Source organism: Delphinus delphis, chromosome 13 (assembly GCF_949987515.2).
Source record: "Delphinus delphis chromosome 13, mDelDel1.2, whole genome shotgun sequence".
In the NCBI taxonomy this organism is placed as follows: Eukaryota; Metazoa; Chordata; class Mammalia; order Artiodactyla; family Delphinidae; genus Delphinus; species Delphinus delphis.
The window spans coordinates 24050831-24072727 of NC_082695.1; the positions used below are offsets into that span (position 1 = coordinate 24050831).

The 21897-nt window shown below is 48.1% G+C and overlaps 1 protein-coding gene across 7 annotated transcripts in view; it reads left to right on the top strand.

Moving 5' to 3' along the window:
• DEPDC5 (DEP domain containing 5, GATOR1 subcomplex subunit) overlaps positions 1 to 21897 on the top strand; it is a 92465-nt gene that overhangs the window by 47729 nt on the left and 22839 nt on the right. For 2 of the 7 annotated variants that reach the window (XM_060028414.1, XM_060028421.1), the window contains 8 exons: positions 3235 to 3418; positions 3612 to 3772; positions 6887 to 7004; positions 7478 to 7645; positions 9561 to 9780; positions 11315 to 11448; positions 16743 to 16851; positions 19777 to 19920. In XM_060028414.1, the coding sequence (XP_059884397.1) occupies positions 3235 to 3418; positions 3612 to 3772; positions 6887 to 7004; positions 7478 to 7645; positions 9561 to 9780; positions 11315 to 11448; positions 16743 to 16851; positions 19777 to 19920 (1238 nt within the window). Of the gene's footprint in view, positions 1 to 3234; positions 3419 to 3611; positions 3773 to 6886; positions 7005 to 7477; positions 7646 to 9560; positions 9781 to 11314; positions 11449 to 16742; positions 16852 to 19710; positions 19921 to 21897 lie in introns of all 7 variants that reach the window. The other 5 variants (XM_060028416.1, XM_060028417.1, XM_060028415.1 and 2 more) reach the window with 5 other exon arrangements.

Genomic DNA, 21897 nt, shown 5'->3' on the forward strand with positions numbered 1-21897 from the left:
TCTGGGTGGTGAGGGGAGAGGGGAGACTCTGCAGCCTCTCCGATGGAACATGAGTGGCAGGGAGGCCAAATGACCTGTTCTGGAATGTGATTCGGGGCCACACAGGAAGGGTAGCGGAATTCCCAGAGCTGGCCTTGGCTCTCAAATGCTTAATGATGGCTCTGGGGAGAAGTCGGAAGGAATAAGACCTGAAACTGTTTACATCCCTGTAGTTGGAAGTGTTTGTCTGGGTTGCATTTGCTTTGATCATCCTCGTCTATTGAAATAGCTGAATATCTAAATATCAACAACAGCAAAAGAGCAGAAAAAAAAAATTCTACTGCTTGGTCGATTTTGCTTTACTTCACTGTGACCAGTGGATATATGTACATCACCAAGTCTTTTTATCCCCACTTTTAAGGAACTTAACAATCATTTCACTACTTCTCCAGGTCCGGCATACTGGTCATTTTTCATGGCAATATCAAACACATTATTAAATCGTGCTTTGGATAATCATGTCTTAATGGTGGCCATTCGGGTGATTTCTAGTTTTTTAGCATATAATGCATGGTGCAGTGGGTGTGTTTTTTTCTCTTGGTTCAGATCCTCGGAATGTATTCCAAAGAATAGTTGGCAGATTGATTGTTTTCTAGAAAGCTGCCGGCCCTGAATAGATGAGCCTGTTTCTTCTCTACAACCCCAGCACTGGATTTTGTCACCTGTGTTTATTACTGTTAACTGAATGATTCTGAGGTGGGACCTCCTCAGAGGCCTCTGCAGGGCCTGAAGATACTGGAGGTAGAAAAGAGGCCACACAGACCTTTTACCCATGAAAAGAACATCATCAAGCTAAGAATCGGGAGCTTTTCTCACCACGGGGTTTGAATTCTCCGTATCTCAGTGTGTGCCCGCAGACACCATTTCTAAAAGGTTTTTATAATCTTGAGGGTCAGGAAGCTGGTGACGGCCAGAACGATGTAAGAAGGCACAGTGATAGAGTGTCTTCTGTTTCTGGCCTCCCCACGGGGGCTGCATTGTGTGCCCACCTTCTGCTGCTGGTTCTAACCAAGAAATGTGAACAAATTCATCCCTCGTCTGCCCTATGGGGAATTGGGGTGTTAACTAGGTTATCGTGGGCTGTGTCGTTTTTTAAAAAAATTTATTTATTTTTTAATTGAAGTCTAGTTGATTTACAACATTGTGCCAATCTCTGCTGTACAGCAAAGTGACTCGGTTATACACATATAGACTTTTTTTTTCCGTATTCTTTTGCATTATGGTTTATCACAGGAGACTGAGTATAGTTCCCTGTGCTATACATTAGGACCTTGTCGTTTATCCGTCCTAAATGTAATAGTTTGCATCTACCAACCCCAAACTCCCAGTCCATCCCTCTCCCTCCCCCCTTCCCCCTTGGCTGTGTTTTGAGTTCTTGAAGTATTAAGGAGTTAACAAGACCTGTATAGAGTCAAACGCATAGACTCAGAGAGTGGAGTGGTGATTGCCTGGGGCCTGTGGGGAGGTGGGCAGTAGGGGGGGTGTTGCTGATTGGTGGGCGTAAAGCTTCAGTCCTGGGAGATGAGTAAGTTCTGGAGACCTGCTGCTCGGCACTGTCCTCAGTTAACAATACTGAATTGGACACTTACAAATTTTGTTGTTGTTGTTTGTTTTTTTAAATTTTATTTATTTTTATTTATTATACAGCAGGTTCTTATTAGTTATCTATTTTATACATATTAGTGTATATATGTCAATCCCATTCTCCCAATTCATCCCACCCTGCCTCACCCTACCCTCCACTACACTTAAAAATTTGCTAAGATGGTAGATCTCACGCTAAGTGTTCTTACCACAATAAAATAAAATTCAAACCAACCAACCAAAAGTCAGCCCAGGACCTGGAGTGGAGACGGTGGAGTTAGGCCTGTTGCAGGTCAAGTCATCTTCCCCAAAGCAGGGCTGCCACACAGGGCATGTTTCCTGCTGGGACTCAGGGTGCAATCCCCTTCTTGTCCCTAACTCCGGGCTCAGGGAGGCTCTGTTGCCCTGGGTGGTGTGTGTCGGTCACTGAATGGAGGAAAGATCCCTGAGCAGAGTGACTTCTGGCCCTGTGACCTGTGGTGGGTTCGGCTCGGCCAGGTGTTTAAAGGGGCCTATGATGCCTCCACACCTGCTCGGAGGAGGTGATGTGAGGGGGTACAGCACACGGTAAGTCACAGGGCACCACGAGAAGTGAGGTGCGTGAGGGTCTCACTGGGAATGCAGAGGCAGAGGCGCGGAGTGTTTCTGTTGCTCGTTGCTCCCTCGCATGGAGATTTGACAAATAATTTTCACTTAAATGACTTAAGAGAGAATACCGCCCCATTACTTTAACTCTGATTCTCAACCGGGGAATATTTTGCACTTCAGGGCACATTTGGTCATGTCTACAGACATTTTTGGTTTTCACAACCGGAAGATGTCACTGGCATCTAGTGAGTAGGGACCAGGGATGCTGCTCACATCCTACAATGCCCAGGACAGCCCCCACAGCAAAGAGTTATCTGGTCTAGAATAGCCTTCATGCCCCGAGGTGGAGAAACCCTGCTTTACCCAAAGAGCAGGAGGTTTTGGACAGACCCCTGTGGTCGGGCCCACTCTGCTGATGGCAGCTTTCATTTCTAGATTGTTAAACTCTGTCTCCTAAAGTTCCGGCCTTGTAACTCCCAGACATCCTTCCTTGATTCCTCTTCCTACCCTTTTGGATCTGTGACTTATTTTTGCCATCCTGAAAGCGTTCCTGAATTCTGCTCCCGTGTGCTATTCGCTCCAAAATCCAGCTCCAAAATCCGGCTGCGCTCTCCTCCTCTCCCCACCCAGCCTCTCCATCAGCCCAGGGGAGGCTTCCAGCTCGAGCCTCTCTTCCGGTCTCGGAATGTTGATTTGCTTCGATGTGTAACTGCCTGGCCTGGCCTGCCCTGCGGTAACCTCACTGGCATCGCGGCTGTAGCTCATGATCAGCAGAAAATGAAAAGTATCGGCTGTGCATCCCATTTGCATGATGGGATTGGATAAGCACTGCGTTGTCTAACAGCCTCTGTTTCTCTCTCTTTCTCCCCCCCCCACCCCTTTCCTGGCAATTTTATCACCTGTCACCACCTACTTTCTCCTTCCCCCTCCCTTCGTCCCTCCCCCTGTCCCCCACCCCCCACCCCGCCATCCTACACCTGCCTGGTGACTACACGTACCTTCCTCCCTGTTCACACGAGGCAGTTCTGACGCTGTCTGCTCCCCCTGTAGTGCCAGGCTTCTGTTGCACAGTTGGCGTGGACTGGAAGTCTCTCACTACTCCGGCGTGCCTTCCCCTCACCACGGACTACTTCCCCGACCGCCAGGGCCTGCAGAATGACTACACAGAGGGCTGCTACGATCTCCTCCCAGAGGCCGACATCGACAGGTTGGTGGCAGAGGAAAGGCGCGCAGCTTTTGTTTCTCCCAAGACTGGTTTACAAATCGTTAGTTTCACTTAACCACCACAGAAGGGTCATCAGGGCTGGCTCATGGGGATGAAGCCAAGGACCGGGGGACTCTATGAGTGTCACACGGCCCTGGGCCAGGCACGTCCTGTGAACAGCCGTCTGTCTTTTCAGGAGGGACGAGGAAGGTGTGCAGATGACGGCTCAGCAGGTGTTTGAGGAGTTTGTCTGCCAGCGGCTCATGCAGGGCTACCAGATCATCGTGCAGCCCAGGGCACAGCAGCCCAGCCCCGCTGGCCCGCCCCCGCTCAGCAGCAGCCCGCTCTATGGCCGTGGTGAGCTGTCCTCTTTGGATTGTAGTTTCTCTTCTCTACTAAGTTTGTGCAAGCAGGTTCTCAAGATAGTAGGGAATACATACATTTAGGAGTCATTGTTTTTCAACACACACTTTTTTTCCCTCTAAATCTAACTTTACATGAGAATTAAACTCTCCACTGGGTTCGGAGTTATGTTAAAACTCTCCTTTTAAGGTAGAGGGTATGACCAAGTTCAGGAAGTTCCAGCCTGGCTTGAGCAGTACCTCGGGGTCCCAGGCAGCCAAGCAGGGGCTGAGCTGTCAAACTACAGGGTGAATATTCCAGACCCAGGAGCCTGGGTTTATGTCTCACACAGGGCCTGACACAGTAGGTCTTCTCGTGTTACCTGAATCTCAAGTTTATACTTGTTGTTTTTTGGGTTTTTTTCCTATTCTGGATTCATGTTCTCTTGTTTGTCACTGCAGCTCAGTGACTTGAAGCCGGGATGGTTTGTCCCTGAGTGGCAGAGGCTAGTGAGTGGCGGAGACTCAGTGGCACCGGCTGAGTCAGAGCTGGGCTCTGGAGGGCTCCTCTGAAACAAGTCAGGCAGCGAGAATTACATGCAGGGGCCTGGAACCACACAGCGGCGGTCACTTCCTGGAACCATCACTGAGCATCTGATAGTCCCCTGCTTCCTCCTTGTAGATAATGAGCTCCCCTCCTCCCTAACCAGCCAGCACCAAACCTCAGGCCATCTTTGGCTTCATTAAAGTTCCTCTGGGGACTCCCCTGGTGGCGCAGTAGTTAGGAATCTGCCTGCCAATGCAGGGGACACGTGTTCGAGCCTGGTCCGGGAAGATCCCACATGCCACGGAGCAGCTAGGCCCATGTGCCACAGCTACTGAGCCTGCGCTCTAGAGCCCGGAGCCACAACTACTGAGCCTGCGTGATGAAACTACTGAAGCCCACTTGCCTAGAGCCTGTGCTCCGCAACAAGAGAAGCCACTGCAATGAGAAGCCCGCACACCGCAACTAGAGAAAAGCCCGTGCGCAGCAGTGAAGACCCAAAGCAACCAAAAATTTAAAAAAAATCTCCTCTGGTTAGAGGATCAAAGAAGCGTGGACCTGTTAATGGGAGCTTAGCAGTCCTCCGGTCCAGGTCCTGTTGTTCACGACAAAGCTTTGGATTCCCTCTGGATTTTCTCTAAAAGCCCCTTGTGATATGTATCACGTGATGCCTTTTTCGCACATTATAGACTGTACTGAATAGTAACCTTTCTGAGTGCCAGGATGATTTCAGCTGCATCTTGTTGTCCTCCACCACGAAAACCACTGTGCCTGGTGTACGACAGTGTGCCTTGATGAATATATGACTGTGTTCATTCATTCGTTCATTAGTATTTTTTCTTTTGGCTCTGTTGGGTCTTCATTGCTGCGTGCGGGCTTTCTCTAGTTGTGGCGAGCAGGGGCTACTCTTTGTTGCGGTGCACCGGCTTCTCATTGCGGTGGCTTCTCTTGTTGTGGAGCACGGGCCCTAGAGTGAGTGGGCTTCAGTAGTTGTGGCACGTGAGCTCTAGAGCGCAGGCTCAGTAGTTGTGGCGCACGGGCTTAGTTGCTCCGCCACATGTGGGATCTTCCTGGTCCAGGGATCGAACCCGTGTCCCCTGCACTGGCAGGCAGATTCTTAACCACTGCGCCACCAGGGAAGTCCTCATTAGTTTTTTTTTTTGCGGTACGCGGGCCTCTCACTGTTGTGGCCTCTCCCGTTGCGGAGCATAGGCTCCGGACGCGCAGGCTCAGCGGCCATGGCTCATGGACCCAGCCGCTCCGTGGCATGTGGGATCTTCCCGGACCGGGGCACGAACCCGTGTCCCCTGCGTTGGCAGGTGGACTCTCAACCACTGCGCCACCAGGGAAGCCCCTCATTAATATTTTTGAAGCTCCTGCTCTGTGGGGGAAAATAACATTAGTCAAACTATGATATACAATTCCACGTTGCAATAAAGACTGTGAGGGGAAAATCAGAGGGCTGCGAGAATATTTAATACAGGACCTGATCTGGTCTGGAGAGTCAGGGGCGGCTTCTTTGAGGAGTTGATGTTTGAGCTGCTGCTGTACCTGAAACACATGCAGGAGTTTTTAGTGAGAGAGGAGTGGAGGGCAGGAACAGGTGGGCCAAGCATGCCAGGCAGCAGGGTTAGTATGTGCAAAGGCCCTGTTGGCTGGAAGACCTCATGAGACTTTCTAGGCACCCGAAAGAAGACTGGCGTGGAGAGCACTGGGAATAAGCCAGCAATGTGGCCGGAGATGTCAGGAGACCCAGTCTGCACAGGCCCACGTGAAGGATTTTGTTCTTATCCCAAGAGCAGTGGGATGAATCTGCTTTTCGTGTCAGTGGCTCCATCCAGGTTGCCTACTTCCTTTTCTGTGAAATAGCACTTTATCAGGTGCTACTGAAAATACAAAGACGAACAAGATTTGGGTCCTGGCCTCCTGGAACTTTTGGTTTGTCAGGGTGTGAGACAGAGGCACACAAAGAGCTACATCCAGGGTAGAATTCACCGCTGATAGGGTCTGATAGCTTTCTGGAGGAAGTAGCATTTGATGGTGACCTTAAATGATCCCTAGGATTTCGACAGTCGCCCAGGAAGAGAAGGCAGAAGAAGCAACAGGAGCAAATGTTTGGAGAAGGAAATTCGAGCAAATAAGTCTGAAACGTGGTGCAGCAGTGTGGGCGTCATGGGGGCTGAGGGCCGAAAGCTAGGTTGGCCACCCCCGCGGTTGAGGGCCTCAGATGCCGGGTGGCAGCTTGTGCCTGAGGGGAGTGGAGTTCCATTTTAGCCAATTAACATCTACTCCGGAACTTTCCTTCACAGAGGACGAGGCATTGGGCTGTTCGGCCAGCTGTTGTAGGCACCCCCAGGCTCTAACCTCCTGCTGGCTGGTTCAGTAACGGAAAAATCTGCCCACTTCAGGACTTTTTTTTTTTTTTTTAAACCAAGAGTATTTCTTTTCCATGAAACTGCCCCTGGAAAGAAAGTGTTGCCTCTTTTGTTTCTCCTTTTCTAAATCTATATGGAAGAGAAGCAATTGCCTGTTAAAGGAATGACCCTCAACCAGATGGAGGAAATTATTTATTTTTTTCCCTATTAGGCCTTGTGTCCCGAAACCGCCCTGAGGAGGAAGACCAGTACTGGCTGAGCATGGGCAGAACTTTCCACAAAGTCACACTGAAGGATAAGATGATCACAGTGACACGATACCTTCCCAAGTGAGTCCTTGGGTATTTAAAGTTTCCAGCTCTGTCCTAAATTATGTCAAACTACTAAGTTATGTTTCTAACACATACTGTCCACATACTGAATTATGTGTATAACATGTAATTCAAACCAAGGAGGTTGAGTAATTGGTTTTTCTTTCAGAGTTACTGTTTTGCTCTCTAGGGTTGTATTTTATGGTTGTAGCTCACCTACTTCCAAAAGGGATTTGATCCAGCTTATAATGTTTAGCATGAGTCTTAACATGCCAATTAAAAATAAAGAGTATGAGGCTAGAAGAATGAGAAAGTTTAAGAAGAACTGAGACATCTCCATTACCAGTTCCCTGGGATGAGTTTTGGTTACTGTGGTCGAGGGTTGAGTGCCAAGGATACTGCTAAGTGTCTTGAGACAGAAAAGGTACAGGAGACTTGGGGGGAGGGGGGGATCCTTGTTTGGACCTCAGGCCACACCCTTTGTTTTTCAGGTACCCTTACGAATCTGCCCAGATCCACTACACCTACAGCCTCTGCCCCTCCCACTCAGACTCGGAGTTTGTCTCCTGTTGGGTGGAATTCTCGCACGAGCGGCTGGAGGAGTACAAGTGGAATTACTTAGACCAGTACATCTGCTCTGCCGGCTCCGAGGACTTCAGGTCAGAGACCCCGATTTCACTTTCCATCCTCGCCGCCTTGTGTGTGTCCGTATTTTAATGTCTCTGTCCTTTCTCCTGATTGCAAAATGATGCCTGTTTTAGAAGAAAAAAAAGAAAAAGAAAATGGAGGGAAATAGCACATCTGCATTGGGTTAAAAACTCAGTGCTGAGATGGACGTGGCTGGTTGTGCAACAGTGTGAATGTACTGAATGCTGCTGCATTGTGCACTTAGAGATCATTAAAGTGGTAAATTTGTTATGTATATTTTACCGCATGAAACAACAAACAACAGCAAAAAACCTGGTGAAGATGTGCTCTTTCTTTAAAAAATATTTATTTATTTATTTGGTTGCACCGGCTCTTAGTTGCAGCAGGTGGGCTCCTTAGTTGTGGTTCATGGGCTCCTTAGTTGCAGCAGACGGGCTTCTTTAGTTGAAGCACATGAGCTCCTTAGTTGTGGCTCTCTGGGTCCATAGTTGCCACACACAGTCTCCTTAGTTGTGGCATGTGAACTCTTAGTTGCGGCATGCATGTGGGATCTAGTTCCCTGACCGGGGATCGAACCTGGGCCCCTGCAATGGGAGTGCGGAGTTTTAACCACTGTGCCACAAGGGAAGTCCCAAGATGTGCTCTTTGGTGGAATGTCAGTGCTCTTCACATTTTCCTGACTGCTTGTGACATCTTTTTTTTTTTTAATTGAAGTCTAGTTGATTTACAATGTTATGTTAATTTCTGCTGTCGAGCAAAGTGGTTCCGTTATACACATATATACATTCTTTTTTTTTTTGTATTCTTTTCCATTATGGTTTATCATAGGATTTTTTAAAAATCGTTTTTCAGCTTTATTGAGGTATAACTGACAAAAATTGTACATATTTAAGGTGTACAATGTGATGGTTTCATATAAATATAGATTTTTTCTTTCTTTTTATTGGAGCATAGTTGATTTACAATGTTGTGTTAGCTTCTTCTGTACAGCAAAGTGAATCAGTTATACATATACATATACCCACTCTTTTTTAGATTCTGTTACCATGTAGGTCATTACAGAGTACTGAATAGAGTTCCCTGTGCTATATAATAGGTTCTTATTAGTTATCTGTTTTATATATAGTAGTGTGTATATGTCAATCCCCGTCTCCCAATTTGTCCCTCCCCGCCCCTTTCCCCCTTGGTAACCATAAGTTTGTTTTCTACATCTGTGACTCAATTTCTATTTTATAAATAGGTCCATTTGTACCATGTTTTTTTTTAGATTCCACATATAAGTGATATCATATGATATTTGTCTTTCTCTGACTTACTTCATTCAGTATGACTATCTCTAGGGCCATCCATATCCCTGCAAATAGCATTATTTCACTGTTTTTTTATTATTATAGGATATTGAATATAGTTCTCTGTGCTATACAGTAGGACCTTGTTGTTTATCCATTCTATATATAAAAGCTTTGTGACCTCTTGTTTTTATTTTATTTTATTTTATTTTTTTGGCCATGCTACGAGGCATGCAGGATCTTAGTTCCCTGACCGGGGATTGAACCTGGGCGCACAGCAGTGGAAGTGCCGAGTCCTAACCAGTGGACCACCAGGGAATTCCCTGTGACATCTTGTTTTTAATTTTTCATTTTTACGCATGATTTATGGTTGTGATGATAAAAGGCCACAGCGGCACTGGGCCTGGGTGCACAGAAGCATTCTGACGTCTCTGGGATAGAAAGTAAAAGCAGCCTTGGAGTTCTTACCTCTCAGCCTGCGTGAAATGCAGCATCAGATGAGCACGTGCTCCTGGGCAGATGGACGCTTGCACCCTCACTCCTGGGGGCGTGGGCGTTGAGATGGGATGCTTACTGGGGTGCTTTTATCATCTACTTTTTCTCACCACCACCCCTTTTCCCCTCTGGCCCTCTGTAGCTTAATTGAGTCTCTGAAGTTCTGGAGGACCCGCTTCCTGCTGCTGCCAGCCTGTGTCACCGCCACCAAGCGCATCACAGAGGGGGAGGCCCACTGTGACATCTACGGGGACAGGCCTCGGGCAGACGAGGAGGAGTGGCAGCTCCTGGATGGCTTCATCCGATTCGTGGAGGGCCTAAACCGGATCCGCCGGCGGCACCGCTCCGATCGCATGATGCGGGTGAGGCACCACGGACCCCTTGGGGGCTGGGCCCGGTCTGGGATGCAGGGACCGTCTCCTCCTGTGTCTGAGGCCTCTCGCCGGCCAGTTTCTTTACTCCACAGCTGCCCAGCGTTTATCTTCAGTCCAAAGAAGTGGGTTCTCCTCCAGAGCAGGGTGAAGCAGGGTACACAGCCAGCCACCGGGCTGGGGCCACGCATCTGACCCGAGGATACAGCCCTTTGTGAGCTCCCCACTGGGGACCCGGCGTCAGGCACAGCTGCTTATGTGACTGGATTGCTGGTGCTGGATTGCTGGATAGAAACTCGCTCAAGAGGGTGACAGCGGCAATGTCACTTGTAGTGTTTCCTGCACCCTTGGGCCTTCATTCAACCACTCACTCCCCAGTGAGGATGCTGAGGCTCGTGGGGGTGATGGGATGTGTCTGAGGACACCGAGCTAATAAAGGGCTGATCTGGGATGATTCAGAGTGTGTGTGTGTGTGTGTGTGTGTGTGTGTGTGTGTGTACACATACCGCTCTGTGAATTTTACAAATGTATAGATTCACATAACCACCCCCACCACCACAATCAGGACATGGAATAGTTCCATCAGTGCAAAAAAACTCTCACACTACCCTTCAGAGTCACACTGTCCCCCATCTCTAACCCCTGGCAGCCACTGGTCTGTCCTCCATCACTATACTGTTGTCTTTTCCAAATGTCCTATAAGTGAAATCATACGATACGTAACCTTTCGAGGCTGCTTTCTTTCACTCAGCATAATGCCTTTCGGGTTCATCCAACTTGTCGCTGAAATCCACGGTTCATTCCTTTCCATTGCTGAGTAGTGTTCCATCATCAGCCGTGTTTTTATTTTTTGTTTTTAACCTCAAGTTCAGTGTTCTTTAACCCAGGCCAGCTGCCTCTCGTACACAGCATCATTTCTGGGAGAGCTTATGTAGTGGAAAGAACCTTAGTTTTTTTTTTTTTTTTTGCGGTACGCGGGCCTCTCACTGTTGTCGCCTCTCCCGTTGTGGAGCACAGGCTCCGGACGCGCAGGCTCAGTGGCCATGGCTCACGGGCCCAGCCGCTCTGCGGCATGTGGGATCCTCCCGGACCGGGGCACGAACCCGTGTCCCCTGCATCGGCAGGTGGACTCTCAACCCCTGCGCCACCAAGGAAGCCCAGACCTTGGTTTTGAAGTCAGTTAACTGGAGTTTGAATTCCAGCTGCCGTGCGATTTGGGATAAGTTACTTCACTTCTCTGAGACTTAGCTTCTTTTTCCATAAATTAGATGTGATGTTATTTACAAGGAAATCCTTGAGCCATTGATTGAGAATAAAATGAGATGCTATACGTAAACCGCCTCAAGGAGGCAGTGTGTTTTGAGTCCACAGCTATTTGGGACCTTCAGTTCAAGCAAAAAGCCGTTTCCTGGCATTTCCTGATCCTGAGACCCCATCTTCCCCAACTGCACTGATGGGCTCCCAGAGCCTGAGGCACAGCAGACGCAGCAGCATCTGATGGCCTGTCTCCTCCTCTATGCTTTAGAAAGGGGCCGCCATGAAAGGCTTGCAGATGGCTGGGCCCATCCCTACCCACTCCCTCGAGTCGACCGGCCCCCCGGTTGGGAAGAAGGGAACCTCAGCTCTGTCTGCCCTGCTGGAAATGGAAGCCACTCAGAAGTAAGTACCTGGTGGACAGAGACTCGTTCCCATCCCCCAGGCCCCAGTGCGGTGAAATGTGACTTCTGTCTACCAAGGAGCCAGTAACTGACAAAAAGACACATATGTGAAAAGAAAGCTAGGTTAATACCTGGTAAGTGTCGAATGTCATGAAGTAGGTCAGAAGTTAAAAACTTGCAGTCTGGGACTTGATTTGAACTACAGATACAGTTGGTTTGGTCCACAAGGTGTTTTTTTGTTGGTTGGTTGGGCTTTTGTTTGTTTTGTATTTTTAATAGACTTTCTTTTTTAGGGCAGTTTTAGGTTCAAGGCAAAACTGAATGGAAGGTACAGAGAGTTCCCATCTACACCCTGTCCCTGCACATTATCCACATCCCTCACTGAACGGTACATTTGTTGCAATCGATGGACCTGCATTAACACATCGTAGTCACCCAAAGAGCACAGTTTATTTACATCAGGGTTCACTCTTGGTGTTTCACATTCTATGGGTTTAGACAAACTTATAATGACATGTAGCCACCGTTATAGAGTAGTTAACATTGCCCTAAAAACACAAAATACTTTTTAAATATTTGAGCCAAATTTTTTCGTTTGAAGATTTCATATAAAAATCTTGATTTCTTAATGAATTCTTACATGAAAAAATATATAACATGGTTATATTGTATAAAAAATATAGATAATGTAATACGAAATTATATTATGGGTAATATGTAACATCCAACTTTGCTCTAAGTGGTGGAGGCTCAGTTACCACTGGGTCCACGTTCAAGCCCAGCCACGACGGGCTGGCACTTTAGGTGGACTAGTGCCCCTGGTTTACTGTAGAACCAGCACGCCGTCTGCTCTTGGACTTGTCTTGGCCCCTCAGACAAGGGCCACCTGACCAGCTTCTCTAGGCATTTGAGTGTGTGGTCCCTTTGTAAACAGTAGGTGCTGCAGCTCTTAGGACCCCCGTGGGACCACATCTTGCTTTGGGAGGGCAGGGACGGCGTCACAGGAGGTAGGATTTAAGATGTCCTTGTAGAAAGGGATGCATTTATATGGGGGGTAGGGGGAGGACTTGGGGAAAAGGAGAAAACATTGCCACGAGCAGGTGGGACCTACTCTGGGAGGTCTTCCCTGCCCCCTCCAGCCTTCCAGCCAGATCAGATCCCTGCTGTACTTCCTGGTGTCTGTCTGGTGAGGGGGTCCGTGCCATGCCCACAGGAGCCCAAATATGTTAAGCTTTCAGAAGGTAACATGAGTGAGCCCGAGGCCCAGTGGGAGATGCAGTTGCAAAGACAGCATGGGAAATCGGATTCCAGGCTCTTCTTACACATTCTCATAGCAAGAGCGACCCTTTGAAAGTTTATTTTAATGGAAAATTTCAAACAGATTAAAAAAAAGTAGACTCGTGTATTAAATCCCTGTTTACCCATCACCCAGCTTCAATGATTATCAACTCACGGCCAATCTTGTTTCATTTATATCCTGCTTGCTCATATCTTCCTTTTTATTTCTTATGAAATCCCAGACATCACACCCCTTTGTCTATAATATTTCAGTGTGCATCTCTGAAAGATAAGTACTCCTAAAGCAAAACTGTAATACCATAATTTACCTCAAAAGTCACAGCAGTTCCTTAATATCATGTAATATTCATTCAGCATCTCTGGCAGAAGTGGTGTTTGCAGAGATGGGTCCTGTGTACAGGAAGGCCTGGTGGGTGGGCCCAGGAGGCAGAGGCCTCACTAGTCCAGGCGAGAGGCAGAAGAGGCTAGAGGGTGAGGATGGGATGGAGAGGAAGGGATGCGGGGAGAGAAGGGAAGAGCGTGGCCATGGTGACAGGGGAGCAGATGAGAGGAGGAGAGCTGGGGTAGGTCGGGCTCATTACTGAGGGCGCTGGGGCCTCCAGAAAATACCTTTATCTGACCAAGGAAAGACCCCAGAACTCCACCTGGCAGGTTGTCCCTGTAGCTAATCACAGACCTTTCCTGCTGGAAAAAAGAACAAGGAACATATGTTGCTGGGAGGGGTGTGAAGTTGGGGGCAGGGGAATCTTATTTTAATGTGTCAGTGAGTCATCGTTCAGTGCACCCCAAGGAGCCTCTTTCTGCTCAGACTTGAAGAGGACGGGTACTTTGGGGTGGCAGTCTCCCTGGGTGTGTGTGGGGAGCTCAGCTGACCCCACAGCAGGAGGCAGGACAGATGACCGCTCCTAGGTGATGTGGTGTGATTTCTCAGAGCCGGAGGCCGAGCAGAGGGAGCGAGACCTTTACATGACGTTTGCTCACACAGCATTTTTTACTTTGTGTTTTTCTTTATTGTTTTGCTACACCAAGCAGATCCAATTTTATTATGGAAAACTGTTATAGCCATACGAAGAAGAGTTTCAGAAGTTTCACCCGTAGTCCTGTCATCTTACCACGCGTGTCTGTTTCCTCCATTTCCCCTGGGTCTTTACCTGGAGGCGTGCACCTGTTGTCAGGCTCTCGTGGGAGGCAGGGGCCCTAGGAGCGTGGCTGTGGGCAGTCTGGGCTGCAGGTGCCAGTCCGCAGCTCTGCGGCTCCTGTTAGTTGGGGATAAACTGATGTCAGGGAGTCAGAGCAGGGAGAGAGCCCACGTGGCAATTGTCGCGGCCTCTGGGAAGAAGGCAGCGTGCCCCATGCGTGTTCTCACGTGTGGGCTTGCACAGTACAGCTAGTCCTTTTGTGACATCCCCCTCCTGAGCCGTGAGACAAGGAACCTCCAAGGGCAAGGACGGGTCCTACTTGTCTCTGAATCCCCGACTCCTAGTCCACGGGTCAGCACGTAGATGGCAGCTCAGTACATGGGGGTTGTCATGTGCATCAGACGAGGGGACCCTGCGGGGCAACCGAGGCTTCCTGCCACCACCGTCGCAGCCACGGGCTAGGCCACAGCCCCCAGGAGGCGCAGGAGAGCGTCCCAGTGTGTGTTTGCGGATGAGGCCCAGAGGAGCACACCACGATGTGGTGCAGAGACAGTGCACTGTACGTGGACCAGGTAGAGTCAGGCTTTTAGTCTGCTTTTCTTATATGAATTACACCTCTGAGTACCCAAGTGATTGGTGCAGGAGGTGTCTCTCTCCAATATTCCAGCTAATGGGTCCAGAAGGAGCGCTGGAACATTACCACATGTGGGCTCTGATGCGCTCACGGACCTAGCAGAGATCACCAGTGACCGCTCACATCGCCAGATGCTGTGGGCCTCCATGTAGAAGCACACAACACACTGAGGAAGAATTACTGCCCCATCAAACCTAAATGTGCTCAAACCTCTAAATATAATTTCTAGTGCTCAGGAAGTATGGGGCGCAGAGGAACACGATAAACAATAAAGGGATATGATCAGCATATCCAGACTGTAAATTTACAGGACGAGTGAGCTACTTTCTTCCACAAATAAATTGCAGGGAGATGGAGGGATGAGTGGAGCTTTTAGCTTAAAGAATACTTGAGAGACATAACTGACTGCATGTAGGGATTTTAACTGAATCCTGTTTTGAACAAACACACAGTAAAATCTTTTTTTAAAAAAATTTATTTATTTGGCTGCGTTGGGTCTTCGTTGCTGCATGCGGGCTTTCTCTAGTTGCAGTGCGTGGGCTTCTCATTGCGGTGGCTTCTCTTGTTGCAGAGCACGGGATCTAGGTGCACCGGCTTCAGTAGTTGTGACTCGCGGGCTCTAGAATGCAGGCTCTGTAGTTGTGGCACACAGGCTTAGTTGCTCTCTGGCATGTGGGATCTTCCTGGACCAGGGATTGAACCCGTGTCCCCTGCATTGGCAGGTGGATTCTTAACCACTGCGCCCCCAGGGAAGTCCTAAAATCTTTTAAAGATACAATATATACTAAAGTGTTTGTGGATGAAGTAATAGCATGTGTGAGTTTTGCTTCCAAATAATCGGGTGGATAGGGATAGATGAAACAAGATTGGCTCTATCAATAAATAATTCTGGGGTCCAGGTAGATAAGAGTTCGATTACATTATCCTCCTTATTTTCATATGGGTTTGAAAATTTTCCATGACAAAAACCAAAAAGGGAGAGTGTAACAGGTTACTATGGAAACTGATTTTTAATCTCCGATATGAGGTTACTTCACCATCAGTAAGAGATGTGTCAGGCTTTAAGATGAGGGAAATGTCACAAATTGGCTTCCCGGGGAAACGGATGGAGACAGAATTTAGTCGTGGGCTCAGCCCCCGTGGGAGGGAGGGGGCGGAAGGCGGAGGGGACAGAGGGAGAAGCTGAGATGCAGGAAAGCCCAGTGACGGCCTCGGGCAACTCCCTCAAGCCCTGGAGCTAGAGCCACCTTCGGAGATGAGCCGGGTTGGACCAACAGGGCCAGGCCTTTACACCCCTTGGTGATGTTCACTGTCCACAGGCAGCCCAGGGAGGGGCTCGGGCTCTGCAGCTGGGCCGTCTCTGGAGGGGGACAACATGCCCAGTTCCCGTGTCAGCAGGGCCACGGCAGAGGGTCTGGGTGGCGCCTCGAAGTTCCCACCACGAGAAGTGTGTGTTATGGTAACAATGAAGCACTTTAGACTGTAATGTGAGTCTCCTGGAACTTACCAAATAAAAATTCAATGGTATATTAAAACAGTCTAATTTGGGGGTAGCATTTACGTTACCATAGTTCATGGCTTATCTTAGTACGGAAAAAAAAATTAGGAAAATATATGTGAAAGTAGGCATTTATGGATACCAGAACTGAGATGGGAGGAGATGTCATAAGAAAACCATAGTTGTCTTGTGTCTGAGATAAATGCCTGTTAGATTAGTGTGTGGCATTTTTTTGGGGGGTGGGGAGGGCTCAAGTGTGTGCATTTGCAAGATTAACGGATCTTCAAAATGTATAAAGAGTCGACACATTTCACCCTGTTTAGTTAATGCGGAATGGTAACGCAGCCCTAACGTTCAGAATGTGCTTCTGCTGGTATATTTAATAAAAACTGAGAAAAAGTTTCTCCCAGAGAGTTAAAAAAATGGTGTTCATGGACAGAGTCACTCAAACCATGTCACTTGCCTTTTCAAAGTAATACATAAGCCCAGGTGCTGCCAAGAGGCTTTTAAAATTGAGCTGTTTTCTGATTTTCCGTGGCAGCTGGTGATTGTTCAGGACAATGAATGAAATTAAGGGCACCACGTAGGGCCTGAGGATTAACAAAGCGGAAGAGCGTGTTTCGAAGGTGTTGGCAACAGAGCTGCCTTCGCTTCGTTGTGGTTAACATGGGTCCTTCCCCAGGGGGCTCTGAGCAAGGACCGCCCTGTGTTTTCCCCCCTTTCAGGTGCCTGGGAGAACAGCAGGTGGCGGTGCATGGGGGCAAGAGCTCCGCCCCCCCAGCCGAGAGCAGCGGCGTAGCCATGACTCCCACCTACGTGGACAGCCCACGAAAGGTAAAGGAGCCCCTCCAGTGGGGGGGCTGGCGTGTGCGCTCAGGGACCCAGTATGGAGGGTAACACGCAGCCCATGAGTCCAGGACTAAGTGTGCTGAGGATTTGGAGGAATCCTTTGCAGCACTGCTATTTTGATGCAGGGACTTGCCTGCTCACGGTTGTAAGGACGCTAACTGCTAGATGAAAGCAGATGTAAATCAGTCAAGCTAAACTCTATCTATCCGAGATCTGGCTCAAGCTGTGACACTGGCCTCTGGTTTTCCTTCAGCCCCATCTTCAGCCCTCCTGGTGGCGGGAGGGAGGTAGAAAATGACTGAAGCAGCTTCTGGGAGAGCTCACTCTTTGGTGAATGAAATTCCCATCAGTTTGCTTAGACTCCTAAGAAGTAGTCAGACGGGAGCATCCTGGGAGATGGAAACCAAAACCTGAGGCTTTGGCCTCTATACGGAATAACAAGTACAGTAGAGGAGCTGAAAGCTCCACAGGTCAGGCTTGTTGTAGCTTTTAAGACCAATAGATGTGTCTCTGCCAACTCCTTCTCCTTGGAAATTCAGAATCTGATATCGTTCTGATGTGGCAGGGTGAGCTGGCTACACATTCTCTTACTTGGTTTCTCTCACTCGGAAATGAAGGAGATTCAATAGATGTATTTTATTTTTCAACATTATGGTCAGCTTGTATATCCATCTGCATATTTATTTATTTTACTTTCACATAGTGAAAATTTCCCCATGTCATTATTTCTCCAAAGTTTGATTTTAAAAAATAACTATATAATATTTCATCGTATGATTAGACCTTTGTTTATAACTTCATTTTTTGTTAAAAAAATGGTGGTTTCAGATTTTTAAAAATAGTTTTTGGCAATTATTCCATAAGTTTGTATAATTATTCTGCAGTGTATCACAATTACAAGTAATACTGCAAACATCCTTGCACATAATTATTTGATCACATCTCTGATTGTTTCTACAGGGTAAGTTCCTAGAATTAGACTTCTAGGATGGAGGGATTAAAATCTGAGAAAAAGTAGCAACTGAGGCTGCAGGCAGTGTGTGGCATCCATAGGCCAGAGACAGCAAACCTCAATAAATATTTTAGGCTTTGTGGGCTGAGAGGGAAGATCAAGGCTATTGTGTGGGCTCTTCTGTAACCATTTAAAATCTTAATGGTTCTCAGCTCACAGGCTGGAATAACCAGGTGACTGGATTAGGCTGTAGGCTGTCGTTTCCGCAAACCCAGCTCTAAGGCAGTGACTCTAGGTACAGTCCCAAGGATAGTCTGTGCGTCAAGAATGACCTGTTGGTGAAGAAAGTCTTTTCACCTGTCCTCACTCACGGGTACATCATCTCAGCAGCGTGAGCACCTCTGCTTCTGTATGTTCTGGCAGAGAAGGGACGCAAATAGAACGTGAGAACACACAAGTGCCTGTGTGCTGTTCACTAGCTGTTACGTCCACCCACTGCCATCTTTGAGGATTAGAAACAGTGCGGGGGACAGTACTGAGAAGTACAGAAATTACAGAACCACAAGCATTATGGTTAAAATACACCAACAGCCAAATAGGAGATCGTGGTCTAGAACACTCCCTTCATCTTCCAGCTGGACACTGAAATCCATGTGGATAGCCATCGGTCTGCTGGGTGTAGATTCCCAAGTGGTCCAGGAGAAGCAGAGGTGTTAGGAGATGGCCCAGCACTCTCCAGGCAGCAGCTGTGTCAGGATGTGTAGAGGGTACCCGAGTGTGCATCTCCGCAGACATGTGTTTCCTCAGCTTGTTACTTGAGCTCGTAGTGGCTGATGGGCGTGGCAGCAGTCCTGGTAAAATGGACACCGAGATACTTCAGTGATTCTACTTTTAGAATTTAAAAAGTTTTAGGAAAGCAGGGACCTTCAGGTGTATCAAGTGGCATTTCCGAATTTCAGTGATAATAAAGCATAGAAAGTAAAAAGATTTTGAAGGGACAAGAGGACACTTCTTGACCTTAAGAAAGAGGGAGGGAGTGGGTCTTTGGAAAAGTTCTCTCTGTCATTTATGTTTCAAGTACACGGCAGCTTGAACCCCACAAGAATAGGGTGGGGAGGGGAAAGCTGCTTCAGGAGCCCCTCCTGGGGACTGCATATGATTTTGTTACACAACCAGTGGGGGAGAAGGTATTGCTGCTCCTGTGTTCCCAGGTTGCTCAGAAAATTAAACAAGAACTTTTCCTGCATAATGTATCCAAAATATCATCACTTTCAATATATGATCTATATAGAAAATTAAAAAAAAAAAAAAAAACTTTTCCTGCAGTGAATCCTCTTCTCCCATCTGGCTGCCATGTTACAGGCGGAAACGCAAACGTCAGGCCTCCGTGCGTCTCCCAGAGGCCTGCTGGTCACCCAGCCAGGCGGGAGGCCAGGACGCTGCCCCCAATCCTGCCCCATGCCCCCCTCTGCAAGCTGCCCTGCGGCCTTCTCCTCCCTTCGACATAGGTCTGAGGATGTTCAGAGCTATGTGGAAGGACGCAAGCAGCCAAGCCAGGCTCTGATGAGATCTGAGGCGCTTGGACACACCTTCTCCCCCAGGTGCTGGCTCCCACACCACTGGGATATTCTGCCCAGGAAGGTGTGAGTTTCTGCTAATGCTTCGCATTTGGATATTTTCCTCCTGGGTGGATCTCTCTCTCTCTTTCTCTCTCTCTCTCCCTCTCTTTTTTTTTTCCCTTTCCCCTCATGTGCCCTTCTTTCTCTCCTTCCCTCCTTGTTTTTGTTTTTTGCTCTCGTCCCCCCCTCCTTCCCCGATGGTTCGCTGCTGGGCCACGTTCCGTCCCTCTGCCCCCTCGCACCTGCTGCCGCTTCCTGCCGCTCTGACCTCAGGACGGGGCCTTCTTTATGGAGTTTGTTCGCAGCCCACGCACAGCATCGTCCACCTTCTACCCGCAGGTCAGTCCAACCCCAGGGCCCCGAGGCCCGTGCATGCCTGTCCGTCGCAGAAGCCGCGACCTGGCCTTCAGCTCGGCTCTGAACGCGTGGAATTGGGCCGAAGCCGAGTTTGAGGGGCAGTTGAAACTGAATTCAGTCTCAGAGGTGCATTTCCTTTCTTGGTGTTTGTGGTGACACAGGGGGATGAGGAGATTAACGTCAGAAAACATGCTGGCACGTGTGGCTTAATGTGTTCCCGTCTTTGTCATGTGCTGCCACTGACTCTTGGCCACGGGGCAGCATCTTCCTATTTAGGTGTTTTTGGCCATATGACATAAGCAACATGATACATGCTGACTTAAGGACAGAACTCTTATTTTTTTCTTCCTAGTACAAGCAGATAAATTTATAGCAGTGCGGCAGGAAGTGGGGAAGAACAGAGCAAGCAATTACTACCAGGCATGTGCTTTGTCATAGACTGAGGGTGTGCGTCCCTGGGCAGCTTGCCTCTGGACTGTCCTGAACTCACGTGTCACATAAAGGGTTTGGACCCACCTCAAGGGGCTTCCAAGCCTTAAAACTCTTCACTTACTATGTGCCAGGCTCATAGTATTATTTCAGCTCATCCTCACAGCGTAGCCTATGAGTTAAGCAGAAGTTTTATCCCAGTTCTACAGATGGAGAAATTGAGGGCCAAAGAACTGTGCTTCACACAGTACAGGGTTGAGCTGGGATTTAAATCAAGACCAAGATGCTTGATTCACTACCCCCACCCCATAATTAGCATCGGTCATTGCTGTGCTGACAGATCTTGGTGAAGAGAACCTGGGCTCCCTGCCCTTTATTGAGGCCCCTGAGTATATGTGATTGACCTGGTCACAGAGATTTGAAAGGGAGGAGAGGGTTTGTGCAGAGCAGGGCAGGCTCAGGAGGACGGACGTGGGAGGTTCAGGGCAAAGGTTTAGGAACCCTTATTTGATGGAAGTGAGAAAACCAACATGGATTGAGGACCTGCTCTGCCAGCTACTGTGCAAAGGGCTTTGCAAACAGCCTGTGAGTCCATGAGGTACATATACTATCACCCCATTTTCCAGATGAAGAAACTGAGGCTTAAGTATGTTGCCTGGTCAAAGGGCCCGGAACTAGCAAGTGGCAGAGCCCCTCCACTGTTCTGTAGTTCACACTGGTGTCTTCCCTTTCTTGGGAGGCCAGAGGGCATCTTGGGTCTGTGCTGGGCTCTTCCCAGTGAAAGCGCGACCCTGGGCAGGTCCCCGTTGGGGCCTCTGAGTCCTAATCCAGCAATCACCATCCGTAGGAGGCAACCTGCCCTTGTGGTTTAAAACAGACTCCGGTTGGAGTTTTTAACCTTTTACTTTCTAACAATAGACCCTCTTGTGAAAAGCTTCAGACTTAGATTAGAACTTAACCTAAGATAAATCAACAGAGCGGGAGAGAATTGTTTTATACATCCTATAATACTCCACACAGGTTCACGTGGTGGAGTTCACCGGAAGAACAGAAGTGGATAAGTTCCTGGAATTGGAAACAGCAAACAGAGATGAGGAGTTTATGTTACCCACCATTAAAAAAAAAAATGATCCTGTGTAAGATGTAGTAAGGGAGCGCTCTGTACTGATATGAAATTAAATTGAGCTGTGCTGAGTGCCGTGGGAGATACAGGGATGAACACGACACCCTGTGGTTGTTGCTTGTTTGATGTCTGTTCCCCCCTCCTCACCCCCAGAGGGTGAGCACCGTGAGGGCAGGGGAAGTTTGTTTTTTGGGGGTTTTTTTTTGTTTGTTTATTTAACATTTTATTTTATATTGAAGTATAGCTGATTAACAATGTTGTGTTACTTTCAGGTGAACAGCAAAGTGATTCAGTTATACATATACATGCATCTATTCTTTTTCAAATTCTTTTCCCATTTAGGTTGTTACATAATATTGAGCAGAGTTCCCTGTGCTATACAATAGGTCCTTGTTGGTTATCTATTTTAAATATAACAGTGTGTACATGTCAATCGCAAACTGCAAGGGAGGGTTTTGATGAGGGGTGATATTCCTTCCTTCTCTGATGATATAAACCTTGGAAAACATCCTGGCTGTGGGGCTGGGGTTATTCTCCAGCTCTGCAAGGTA